Source organism: Bison bison, unplaced genomic scaffold (assembly GCF_000754665.1).
Source record: "Bison bison bison isolate TAMUID 2011002044 unplaced genomic scaffold, Bison_UMD1.0 scf7180017864336, whole genome shotgun sequence".
In the NCBI taxonomy this organism is placed as follows: domain Eukaryota; kingdom Metazoa; phylum Chordata; class Mammalia; order Artiodactyla; family Bovidae; genus Bison; species Bison bison.
In genome coordinates this window covers 1,029,683-1,043,659 of record NW_011494908.1, presented here as the reverse complement: position 1 = coordinate 1,043,659, position 13,977 = coordinate 1,029,683, and the positions used below count along the sequence as shown (strand labels likewise).

Below are 13,977 nucleotides of genomic sequence, written 5' to 3'. Positions count from 1 at the left end.
TGCCCAGAAAGGACATCACCCTACCTGCAGGTGTTACCTCAAGTTTAAGATTAAAAAAGATCATCAGGGTCCTGAGACACATGTGTTTTAAACCATTTTCATAACTACAGAAACAGTATGGATGCTAGGTCTCATGTGGAAACACAAAAATACGATCCTATATTCTACACAAGAATTCTCTGTTCCAGTAGAGGCATTAGCAGATCAAAGATACTTCCTGTAAAGCTGCTCTGTGGTTTAGTCACTAGTCGTGTCCAACTCTCGCGACCCCATGGACTGTAGCCCGCCAGGCTCTTCTGTCCATGGGATTCTCCAGGCAAGAATACTGGAGGGGGTTGCCATTTCCTTCTCCAGGGGATCTTCCTGATCCAGGAATGGAACCCGGGTCTCCTGCATTGCAGACAGACTCTTTACTAACTGAGCTATGAGGAAAACTGCTTTATTCAATGTTAAATCCAGTTGCAAGATTTTTTTTTTTTTAAACTGAAAACAATTGTTGCCCTTGATGGAATCTAATCCCTTAAATATATATTTATACATAAAAACATGACTATGTTAAAAAGTCTGAAATTTCAGTTTAACACCCGGTTGTCTTGAAATCTGGTAAGGAATGAAAACAAGCAGGTAAGACCTCAGTTTTGGTGGGGGAAAACAGACATGACTGGATACTAGCATAACCCTTAAGACTAACATTTCATTGGTAAGTCACAGATCTGAGACCTGTATTTAATTCACCACTACAACTCTCACTTCATAGTAAGCTTTTAACTCTAGGCAACTAAACTCAAGTGCTTTTGCTGACTTGCTATCACATAAGATACCAATATAAACACTCCTCCCCACGCTCATATTCAAACATCTCAAAAACTGCCAGGAAATTCTATCTTTAAAATTTTAAATTGAATTTTAAAAACGTTGTTATTGCTCTTGGTTTTAACCTGTACAGTGATAAACCATGACCATTCATCTCTATATTGCTACCTAAATTCACACTTCTAAAATACTTAGCCATTAAGCAAATAAAACCAGGATTTTGTTTTTGTTCTTGTTTTCTTAAAAGTCTAAAGAATAAAATCAGTTTATATGAGAAGAGTTCAGAAACAAACAGAACTTCTTCCAAGATAAATTGCTTGTTTGAACTATACCAGACACCAGACATAGTCCCTAAGGCATAACAGTGGTTCCAAACTCTGTTTCATATTAGAATTAGCTTAGGAGGAATCTTTAAGAATTCTAGTGCCCAAGATGCACCTCATATTAAAGACATCAGGATGTCTAAGGGTGTGAGTCAGGTACTCCAACAACTTCAGATCCCTGAGATGGGACAAAGCAGGGGGCCACTGCCCTCAGGCATGATGAGCGCTTGATTCATTAGAGAAAAGGCTGTGCAGTGAATGAGGACAAGAGTAACAGATCAGGACAAAGGTCTGTGGAAGACTGGAAATCCGGGTTGTGTCCTCTGCCCTGAGGAAGACAAGGTAAACCCTCTGTGCTGGTAGCCAAGTTCCTTCCTGAGGTGGGAGACTGTACTGGATGGGGGCTTTCACAGGAAACACCAACTCAGAAGGTCTCAGGTAGAACCCGAGAGTCCTGCCACTTAGAGTCTTGCAGGGGGATCAGACCCAAATAGACATGTCTCCAGAGAAGACATCCAGGTGGCCAAGAGGCACACGAAGAGAGACTCAACATCACTCATTACTAGAGAAATGTGAATCAAAACCACAAGGAGTTATCACCTCACACCTGCCAGAATCCCCATCATCAAGAAGTCTAGAAACAATAAATGCTGGAGACGGTGTGGAGAAAAGGGAACCCTCCCACACTGCTGGTGGGAAGGTAAACTGGCGCAGCCACGATGGAGAACAGCATGGAGGTTCCTCAAAAACTAAACGTAAAGTAACCGCTTCTGAGCATACATGCAGAGAAAATTGTAATGCGCAAAGATACACACACCCCAGTGTTCACTGCAGTGCTGTTTGCAGCAGCCAGGACGTGGAAGCAATCTACATGTCTACTGACAGATGAACAGATAAAGCGGTTGTATGGTGTGTGTGCGTGTATGTATATATAATGTGCTGTGCCTAGTCGCTCCGTTCTGTCCAACTCTTGGCGACCCCATGGACTGTAGCCTGCCAGGCTCCTCTGTCCAGGAATTCTTCCGGCAAGAATACTGGAGCCGGATGCCATTTTCTCCTCCAGGATCTTCCCAACCCAGAGACTGAATGAATAAAGAGGTTGTGTGGTGTGAGTGTGTGTATGTAAATGTAATACTCAGCCATAAAAAAGAATGAAATAATGCCGTTTTGCAGGAGCACGGACGGACCTGGAGATAATCATACTGAGTGAAGTCAGACAGAAAAAGACAAATACCATAGTATATCACTTATCTGTGGAATCTAAAATACGACGCAAATGAATTTATTTACAACATACAGACTCATGAACATAAAACATGGTTCCCAAAGGGTAAGAGGGGTGAGAGAGAGACTAGGAATATGGGAGGCGGGGAGGCCCTCCAGGAGATTCTTTCCCGTGGAACCAGTAGGGGCCAGTCCCCTTCAGGGTGGACGGGACCCACGGGAAGGAGCAGGGCAGGACAGAGTGCGCACATAACAAGTATCAGAGGAGTGAGTGCTGGCCCGGCTCTGGCCCTAGTTTTTCCCAAGGAAAGGCTAGCGGCCACGTCGCACTGAGGAAGAAGACCGGGGCACGGAAACCCATCCTGGGTGCGGTCGCAGGCCACCGGCTCACCACAGGGGCACCAGGACAGGGTGGCCGGGCCAGGCACATCTGCAAGCTGCGCCAGGCTCAGGGCGGTCACCAGTCATGACACGGGAGCCAGCGGCCCGGGGGGCTTCACACGTGTCAGGGGGGCTTGACAGTTTCTTTCCCTGTGAATCTGTGGCTCCCCCTAAAAACTGGCTCCTTCCTGATCGCCGCATGCTTATCGCTGCAGCTGTCGTGTCACTTGGATTTCAAGTTTCACTCTATTATAGTTTCTTGGCCTCATAAAAACGTGGCACAGGATAACAAAGGGCTAATTCAAGAGCTCGGCCGTGAGAGCAGATGTTGAAGGATCAAGAAGTGTAAAGTCCTCCTGGAGTGGCCCATGTGAGCCTCAGCGTGTGGGCCTCAGAACTCAGTACTGCTCTGAGACAGTGGGGAGGGGGCGGGGGAGAGAGAGAGGAGAGAGAGAGAGAGAGAGAGCGCGCGCGTGCGAGCAGGTTCCCAGGCTGCAGCCTCAGAAGACCCGAATCTCAGCAGCAAAACTGTTCCCTCCAACGGCTTCGGGTCAGGCCGTGAGCAGCTCACAAATCCCAGATGGCCGGGTTCTTCACCTCCTACCTAGTGGCTGTTTACTACTCAGATTATAGAACAACAATTGCTGGCTCGGCCAACGCTCTCTGCTCGAGGGAAGCTGGTGGCGTTTTTACAAGCGAGAAATGCCCTGGCAAAGGGCGCAAGGAGGTTGGCTCCCCAAGTAGTAACTCTGTCCTGAATGTAAGCAATGCTCTTGGTTTTACTGTCAGAGTTTCCCAACATCCACCCATAATTAATTTTTAAAAAAATCAAACGCAAGCTGGACAGAGTAGTTTATGTGGCATTAACGCAGGGTAGAACATCACGGCACGGCAGCAGCGGAAAGTTTAAGACAATGTTTGCACACACTGACCTTCTGGCCTCTCCCCTTCTTCCTGGATTCCTCCCGCAGTCTCAGGAGGTCCTGGCAGCCTTTCTGTGAGCTGGCCACAACACTGTGCCTTGTTGGTCCGCTTTTCACACCTAAAACCCAAGCGGATTGAAGATTAGCTACAAGTTTACGTGGCCTGAAATACTAATGCAACTTAAGCCAAATAAATTTTTTTAAATTAATTCACTTATTCTGGCAACAAGAAAGTATAGTCTTTGACAATAAACACTGCATACGGCTTGCTCTTTGAGGTCTAGTTATAACATTCCACTGATTATGCTCCCATATCCCAAGGAATTCACAACTCAAGGGTCAGAAACAACCGTGCCTGTCACGTGACAATGCACTAGTTCCACAGAACCCCGCTTGTCCAACTGATGGCCTGATGAGCACCATGACGCCCACAGGGGCTCCTGTGCTGGTCCGGTGGCTAAGACACCCAGCTCCCAGCATGGGCGGCCCGTGCGGCCCGTGCACCATCCCTCGCAGGCAACTGGATCCCACGTGCTGCAACTAAGTGTTCTCATGCCACAGCTGAGACCCTGCACAGTCAAATAAACAATTAAAAAAAAAAGATGCCTAAACTTTATGTATTATTCAAACTCCGATTCTTCAGTTTTGATCTAATGATCAAAAACCAGCTTCTCCGAGAAGGCAGTTCTGTATTAGAGGAAATAAATCTTAGCTCTGGGGCAAGTCTGAGTTACTCTAGAAAACAGCCTTTGGTACGAAGTTTCAGGTTACAATCTATATAAATGAGAGATGGTGATTTTACGCCCCACAAGCTTACACCTCAGACCAAACTCTTGTCCCGAAGACACACAAGCCAAAAAGTGACGTATTCATCACGTCAAATGAGGCTTCGTCAGACGCTAAATGGTGTAGAAATGCTAAGTAACCAAAAGTGGAGTGTGAGTTATTTAACTGATTCACCTACAGCTGCAGCTTCAGATCATGCTCCTTGATTTCACTCTCTCTGCCCCAAAGAGCCTGCCTGCTGTGTGACTTTACCGGCATTTTGAGGCACTCAGCAGACCAGCCACAACATACACGGTTTCAGTAGGGTAGCGCACACTCTGACATGAAGGGCACTCGGCAGCCTTGGGCGACACTCGGGGCCCAGCCACCGCCTACCTGAAATGCCATCACCCTTGGATGCCAACACGCTTGTCAACAAGGTATCTACACTCAGGAGCTGCCCACTGACGATGTTTAGACACACAGATATTGCCCCATCCTTAGAAGGAAATGGCACCCCACTCCAGTATTCTGGAAAATCCCATGGACAGAGGAGCCTGGTAGGCTACAGTCCATGGGGTTGCAAAGGCTCAGACACCACTGAGTGACTAACTCTTTCTTCTTTCTTAGGGAGCTTGCAACAATGTAGACAGACAGAAATGAACAAAACATAAGGATTAGAGGATTTAAGAGCCATCGGGAATTAAAAGTCATGTAACATGAGAGTGACTGCTGTAAGTACTTCCAATAAAATAGGACACTCTGACAAAACAGATATAATGAAGTTTGGTGAGTCTGGCTGGAAACGTTCAACTCTTCCTTCAAAACTGAGGGTTTAGCTCAGTGATGACAAAATGCAGAACAACAATGGTTAAGCATTTTGTTGAATTCAAACTAGTCATTTGCAACTTGGGCCCCCTAGATGCTCTAAGGTCAGGTTCTAAACCACCTACAGACCCCAATACTGGACTCCTTCGGAGGCTCAAACCAGTCACATGTGGATCCCACCACGCCCCCAGCAGTCTTGGATTTCTGCCCTGTCCCCCTAGTCCTTTTCCAGCCCCAGGTGACTGCCCAACCCTGGGGAAGGTTTCAGCAGCTAGACACTTTACGTGGAGTGAATGGGTTAGCGGCCATGTGAGAGGGTATTCTGTACACAGTAGCATGTGCTAAGATCTGGCTATGCCAAGTTTCTTACTTTTATTCATTTTGCCTCAATTCTAGCCGAGAACAGGAAAATAGGTTGTAAAGCATTCTGTGGGCTTCCCAGGTGGCTCAGTGGTAAACAATTCTGCCTGCCTATGCAGGAGATGGGTTCAACCCCTGGGTCGGGAAGGTCCCCTGGAGAAAGAAATGGCAACCCACTCTAGTATTCTTGCCTGGAGAATCCTATGGACAGAGGAGCCTGGCGGGCTACAGTTCCTGGGGTCACAGAGTCAAATATGACTTAGTGACTAAATAACAACAAAGTGTTCTGTAGACATAAAGGTCCAGAATGCGCATTGTCACTTAACACCTAAGACAAACATTGCTAATGACATGCTTTCACCATCACGCAGTCACAGACTGATATCAGCAAATGATTTATGTGGTTATGTTAAAGTATCAGTTCACAAAGAGCTACAGTCATTGACTCATGTCTTCTTTAAGGATGTCATCAGTGAACTGCAAGTAGCTGAAAGGGCCAAGAAAGGAGAGAACAGGTCGATCCCACTCCTTGCCGCAGTTCAGTGAGCAGACGCCGACCCCCAGCGTCCTGGCTCCCCCACCTCCTGGAGACCCTTGCTGTCTGCTCCTCAAGTGGGCTGTCATCACCTCAAAGGTGATTTCACCACAGCTCAGAAAGCCATCCATCACTGAAGTTCCTAATTTGATGCCTCTTACGGAGACCTCCCAGCTGAGATGCAGCTTGATAAACCCAGCACCTAGTGGCTGTCTGCCGTGAATGCCTCCAGGAATCTTCAGCTGGCCTCCACGTCCACCCTGTATCTGCTGTTCCTCCAGCACGCCCCCGTACGATGAGCGTTATCAACCACCCAGGACCAAAGTCATAAATCCTAGACTCTCTTCTCTCCTCACGTTCATTCTTCATTATGCAAGTGATTCACGGCCTCCGTTTCAAAGGGAAAAAAAGACCAAATACAAAGGGAAAAAATTCATAGCCCCAGAATGTTTACGCTGCCTGAACTTTCACCAATTAAAAATGTCTGGGTTATCAATATCATCAAGTACTGATACATCAAGATAAGTGACCCCAGCTGCCTCTCAGAGGGCATCAGTGAATCACTACCTCCCCTCACCTAGCGGAGATAAGCGGGATTAAGAACTATTTCAATACTGAGGGGTGATCTCTCTGGGTCAGAACCACGGGCAGACAGCATAACACATAGTTAAGAAGAAACATTAAATTTCTTCAGGGATATGTGGTCCACGGCAAGGTCCTGCCCAGGGCAGAGCAACACAAAACAAACTCTTACTCTCCACATCCATCCTCCTGCACACTCCACCTTCCTACTGCCAAGATACAGAATTAAGATTAATCACACTACTGTTAATAATATATTTTGGCAATTACTATTTACCAGAACAAGACATTCTGCAAGATCAAAGACCAAAAAGGTTAGAGAGGGCTGATTTAAGAGTCTATAATTTCAATGACAAAGGCATATACCATGACATTTTAACACTGTCCCAATGGGAAATTTCTTCTGAGCTCCTAAAATCTGAATAATGAATTACTTAGGAGCGATGCAGAATGCACACTTTTGAGACTGGGAAGGAAGTCCTTTCTATATATACTATTGGGATTTGGGATATGTGCAAGTTTGCAGGTTCTATGCAAGCAAGACTCAGCTGACAATTCACACACACACACACACACACACAGAGCTGCCAAAACATCAAGTTCATTTTGTTAACCAAGAAAGCCAAACTAAAATCTAATCATAATCTTCAAAAGATGACGTGGCATCATTTCCTTTATAATCATTGTAAAGATAATTAAAACATGGATTTTAAACATGCAGATCAGTTTTAATACCATATAACCTCTCCCATTGGGAGTCACCTCTCCATCTTTTGAATTCTCTGATCCTTGTATGTAGGTTAACCTCACATGTTCCCTGCACATCTAAGCTTGAAGGAAAGGGACAGAGCTTCACCTCGTTACCCTGCTAGTGCTCACACGTTGAACATAGAAGACGCACAGAGTACACATATGATTAATTTGGAAATGAAGTCAAATAATCAACAGGTTCTAACACCTTCCTTGTAGTCAGCCTTCCTGCTAAGGCTGAGTAACCTACATTGAGCTGCCAGGACTGCTTACCTCCTCTGGTAGGTTCCAGAGGAAAGGGTATAGGGAAGCACTCAGGCTAAACATGACACCTTAGAGACAACTCCTGAAAACCCTCCCCCCAAACACTAAATGTTTTGGTAACTGGCAAAATGGATTAAAGAAATGTGCTGTAACTGGTGATATCACCAGCTTATCAGTCAGAGTAAAGGATGCCAGGAATACCTCTCAGTTAGTCAGGGATGGGCTAAAATATCACAGGACCCTCTTACCCCTGTATGAATAGGGCAGGTGCCAAAGCTGGTACCTGGGGGTCATATCCAAGACTTGGTCCCAAATGGCTGTATGAGAAACCATAGGGCTGAGGGCTTTCTAGCAGCCTGGTGTTGACCAGTATACAGAAAGGAGCCCTCAGAATCCTGTCTGCCTCTTGTAAAGCTTTCAGATCAGGAGCAGACAGAGGAGCCCGCGGTGCTACAGTCCATGGGGTCACAAGTCGGACTCAGCTTAGTGACTAAACCACCATCACCACCACCACAGTTAATTTAAAGGACAACACCTGAGACTTCAGCACACTGATATGTGGAGAGTCCCCCATTTGCATGCCAAAATGTTTAATAAATATCTGTGTGTCTGGAGACTTGCCTTCAACAAGAGCTGGTAGACGGAGCTCGTGTTATAGAAATGTGCTAAGAAGCCTTCATCAACCTCTTCTGGCGACTGTTATTTATGAAAAAGAAGAACCTAATAACTGGACAGGGCCGAACAGTTTAGATAAGGCATGTCTCTGTGCTGACACGCAACTCCATCACCCACAGACAAGCCTCGATCAGACCAAGGGACGGGGGGAGGGTGTGGGCCTGGGAAGGATCTCCTTCTGCTCTTGCCCACAGCCAGGTGGCACCAGTGGAAGGACGCCCTTCAGCGACCTTTGTTAGCAAGGAACCAGCAATGGCCTGGCTGTGCAGTAGTTCAGGGGGAGTCGGATTTATCTGCTTGACCATGAAGACCCACTCAGGTGGTTGCCTGAAGAGCTGTGGTCAGAAGTCCCAAGCGGGGAAGGGGAGCGAGAGCCATTTCCACACATTAAGTAACAACAAGCAGTTTTATACACTTCCTGTCCTGCAGTGCCAGAAGTTAAAACCGTGGGATCTCAATTCTCATGGAAATTTAACATAATCTATTTCCCACAAGCCACCTACAGTTCCAGCAACGACTTATAGACCTTGAGGAAAGGGCAAAGCACACATTTACTCAAAACCCAAGTGACTGCAAAACCGAGGCGCTTCCTCTGCACTCAGATAGCCTGCTACAAAGAACACGCAGGGGACACTCTCGGGGGATCCCAGAGATCTTTCCTAGGCAAGCATACACTCCAGGAAGACATATGCTCAGGGACTGGTAGCAGGATCTGGCAGCCCCCATCTGTGTGAAACAGCATTCGGTGAAATCCCTAAAATCTTACTACGTGGCAGTATTAGGAAACATTAACATCAATTTTCGTGACAAGAACTCTCAATCTGAACCGCTATTAAGTTATCCCTCCCCAAAAGGAGAATTTTATCCTCATTAGAATTGTATTACAAAAGACTTTACTGAACTTGTTTCGTCAATAAAAAATTCGTGAAAATGGTTTTCTCACTATACCTACATACCTTGATTTTGCCTCCTGACCCACAAAGTTTAAAATATTTTAGACTAAAATATTCTGACTTGTTACAGGAAATACATTTAAAGATGAGGCAGTTTTGCTGCTCCATTGACACCAATATGGAAATGACTGACATGTTTCAAAAACAAAAAACGATGTTAAGACACCAGGACACCATAGTCCTATGCATGCAGTAAAGCCCCCCTAACATGTCCTGAACTTAAGGCGCTTGTGCAAACACTCCCACGGAACGTCTGGAAGGAAACGCACCACTGCTGGCAGCCTGTCTCAAGCAGACACTGACCACGGCCTGTGCACGGGCACCTGGGGTTACATCCAAAACATCAATCACAACTGGCTTCTCATCACACCTGGAAACAAAAGCAAAGCACCAAAGGCTTGCCCCTGCCTGACAGCACTTCCTCCCAGTCACTCTCAGCCCAGAGAGTAGCTGCTGCTGCGGCGGGCTCACTGCGGCTCCTGCGAGCATTTTCGACCTCAGGACATTAGCATTTGCCGTTTCCACAGGCTGAAGGTACCTCTTCTCCTGTGCCCAGGCCTGAGGGCCGAGGTCATCACCTCCGAGAAGCCCTCCCTGGCTGCCTTCTCTAACCAGCACACTTCTACTCATGCTTCTCACTACCCGACGTGACGCTGACATTCCTGTGCTGTCCATCCTCCTCATTAGGACATGGCCTCTGCATGTTTGGGGTGGGGGAAGACAGGAGTCACTGCCCACTTCTCTCCCGTCTCCCTGGGAATCAGAGGCGACCATGGGACACAACAGCTGCATGGAAGTAGCTGCTAAATGAACCAACAGAAGGAGGCGAGGTCAGGACGGTTTTACTCTTTTTAGCGATTTGTCTTACACTGAGCATGTGCTTGTTTAGTTTATGAAACTAGAAAATAAAGTTTAGAAAGAAAAAACTACTGGTTAATAGGTAACCTTTCATGCAAAGATGGAAGGATAGAATTGGTATGGACCTAAGAGAAAGAGAAGATACTAAGAAGTGGCAAGAATACAAAGAAGAACTGAACAAAAAAGGTCTTACAGGCCCGGATAACCACGATGGTGTGCTCACTCACCTAGAGTCAGATATCACGGACCGCAAAGTCAAGTGGGCCATAGGAAGCCTTACTATGAACAAGCTAGTGGAGATGATGGAATTTCAGCTGAGCTATTTCAAATCCTAACAGATGATGCTATTAGAGAGTTGCACTCAACATGCCAGCAAATTTGGAAAACTCAGCAGTGACCACACAACTGGAAAAGGTCAGTTTTCATTCTAATCCCAAAGGGCAATGCCAAAGAATGTTCAAACTACCACACAATTGTGCTCATTTCACATGCTAGCAAGGTAATGCTCTAAATCCTTCAAGCTAGACTTTAACAGTACATGAATTGAGAACTTCCAGATGTGCAAGCTGGATTTAGGGAAGGCAGAGGAACCAGAGATCAAAATGCCAACATCTGCTGGGTTACAGAAAAAAAAAGAGAGAACTCCAGAAAAACATCTGCTGTACTGACTACACCAAAGCCTTTGACTGTGTGGATCACAACAAACTGGAAATTTCTTAAAGAGATGGGACTATCAGACCATGTTACCTGCCTCCTGAGAAACCTGTATGCAAGTCAAGAAGCAAGTTAGAATCAGACACGGAAAGACAGACTGGTTCCAAATTGGGAAAGGAGTATGTCAAGGCTGTATATTGTCACCCTGCTTATTTAACTTATATGCAGAGTACATCATTGGGCTGGATGAATCACAGGCTGGATCAGGACTACAGGGAGAAATATCAATAACCTGAGATACGCAGATGATACCACCCTAACAGCAGAAAGCAAAGAGGAACTAAAGAGCCTCTTGATGAAGGTGAAAGAGGACGGTGAAAAAGCTGGCTTAAAACTCAACATTCAAAAACCTAAGATCAGGGCATCTGGTCACATCACTTTGTGACAAATAGATGGGGAAACAATGTAAACAGTGAAAGACTTTATTTCCTTGGGCTCAAAAATCACTGCAAATGGCGACTGAAATTAAAAGATGCTTGCTCCTTAGAAGAAAAGCTATGACCAATCTAAATGGTGTATTAAAAAGCAGAGACATCACTTTGCCAAGAAAAGTCCATCTAGTCAAAGCTATGGTTCTTCCAGTAGTCATGTATGGATGTGAGAGTTGGACCCTAAAGAAGGCTGAGAGCTGAAGAACTGATGCTTTCAAATTGTGTTGCTGGAGAAAACTCTTGAGAATCCCTTGGAGAGCAAGGAGATCAAACCAGTCAATCCTAAAGGAAATCAGTCCTAAATAATCATTGGAAGGACTGATGATGAAGCTCCAATCCTTTGGCCACCTGATGCAAAGAGCCGACTCAATGGAAAAGACCCTGATGCTGGGAAAGACTGAGAGCAGGAGGAGTGGGCAATAGAGGATGAGATGGTTGGATGGCATCACCGACTCGATGGACCCGAGGTTGAGCAACCTCTGAGAAACAGTGAAGGACAGAGAAACCTGGTGTGCTGCAGTCCATGGGGTCATGGAGAGTCAGACAGGACTGACTGAACGAATGACAACGACTTCAAAGGTTACTTTTTAAAAAATCAGGTTTCTCCCTCCATGCACTTTTCTACTAACATTTATTTTTGAGTCTCTTAGTAACTTGTTCTCACAAGCTCTACAGCACATCTTAGATACTACCAACAGCAATGAGTAAGAGTAAACAGAAAGCATAAATTGAAAAATGACTTTTATTTCAAAATCAGGATTTGGAGAGGCACAGCTTGCTGTACAGACTGGGTTTTGCTGCTCCGCAGTTTCAGCATCTCTCGACCGTCTAGGATGGCTGCAGGCGAAGTGCATTTACCTGTGCTGGGTTCCCAAAGAGGGGAAATGCCAGGTGGGCTGACTATGGACCTCCTAAAACATCGGTGGGTCCTGATTTTACATAACAAAACAAAGGGATAGGGTTAGGTTACCAGATAGTTAGGTCTTTTCCTGCCCTAAATTCAGTGACCTGTCTACTGAAGTGACATAAAACAAGGGGCATCCAAATGTCCTGACATTAGTACACTGAGAATATCTGACCCATTTCTGAGTCAGACTGAGCTATTCCAGTGTCCTCCCCGCACCCTATGACCCTACAAGGGCCCTGGATATGGGGTGAGTCCCAGAGGAGGGCGATCACTGCTCACAGTGTTGGGACTGTATGGTGCTTCACACTACCTGAAAGCAGATTTTTATTTTTACTTGGTTTATGCTTGCACATCATTAAGCATTATTCAAAAGCTGAAATGAAAACCGAGAATGAGAATGTAAGGTTCAAGAACAGGATCTGCTTAATTACAACTCTGTATACCCACTGTTTTCTATTAACTTTAGATCTGACATCATTTTAAAGTCAGTATTTTGAAAGCACATACTAACCATAAAGGAACATAAAGGTTGTCAAGTTTTATGTATTTTATAAATATATAATAAAGTTTTATATGGATGAGAAAGCTCAGATTTAAAAATGTTAATAATACACAGACTAAATTCTCTGAGGAGTCTGAACCCAAGGAAAAAATACGCAACACAACTATGTCCATTTCAATCCCTATGACTTCCCCATTTTAAAAACGTTTAAGATGGGGGGGGGGGTGCGGAGATGAAAGTTAAGATGATTTCAGGATTTAACAAAATAATGAAGAATAAACTTGGCTTCACTGAAATTTTAACCCAATCTTTAGGTGGAGATGATTTAAGTTCATGATTTTTCACTTTTGACTGCTGAAACCTATTTGTCCATACAATAAGAAAGTCAAAAAGGCTTTCTATTGTTGTTCAGTTCAGTCCCTCAGTCGTGTCCAACTCTTTGTGATCCCATGAATCGCAGCACGCCAGGCCTCCCTGTCCATCACCAACTCCCGGAGTTCACCCAAACTCATGTCCATAGAGTCAGTGATGCCATCCAGCCATCTCATCCTCTGTCGTCTCCTTCTCCTCCTGCTCCCAATCCCGCCCAACATCAGGGTCTTTTCCAATGAGTCAACTCTTCGCATCAGGTGGCCATAGTATTGGAGTTTCAGCTTTAGCATCAGTCTTTCCAATGAACACCCAGGACTGATCTCCTTTAGAATGGACTGGTTGGATCTCCTTGCAGTCCAAGGGACTCTCAAGAGTCTTCTCCAACACCACACTTCAAAAGCATCAATTCTTCTGCGTTCAGCTTTCTTCCCAGTCCAACTCTCACATTCATACATGATCACTGGAAAAACCATAGCCTTGACTAGACAGACCTTTGTTGGGAAAGTAATGTCTCTGCTTTTGAATATGCTATCTAGGTTGGTCATAACTTTCCTTCCAAGGAGTAAGTGTCTTTTAATTTCATGGCTGCAATCACCATCTGCAGTGATTTTGAAGCCCCAAAAAATAAAGTCTGACACTGTTTCCACTGTTTCCCCATCTATTTTCCATGAAGTGATGAGACCAGATGCCATAGTTTTCTGAATGTTAGGCTTTAAGCCAACTTTTTCACTCTCTTCTTTCATCAAGGGGTTTTTTAGTTCCTCTTCACTTTCTGCCATAAGGGTGCTGTCATCTGCATATCTGAGGTTATTGATAT

General features: G+C 45.2%; 1 protein-coding gene across 6 annotated transcripts in view; it reads right to left on the bottom strand.

Moving 5' to 3' along the window:
* The window catches only part of MCPH1 (microcephalin 1), a 240,396-nt gene that overhangs the window by 192,846 nt on the left and 33,573 nt on the right, over window positions 1–13,977 (bottom strand). For all 6 annotated transcript variants that reach the window (XR_826502.1, XM_010854073.1, XM_010854072.1 and 3 more), the window contains one exon: window positions 3,674–3,783. Coding sequence is in view for 5 of the 6 variants with exons in the window: in XM_010854073.1 (XP_010852375.1) it covers window positions 3,674–3,783 (110 nt within the window). In the remaining variant the exon portion in view is untranslated. The remainder of the gene's footprint in view (window positions 1–3,673; window positions 3,784–13,977) is intronic.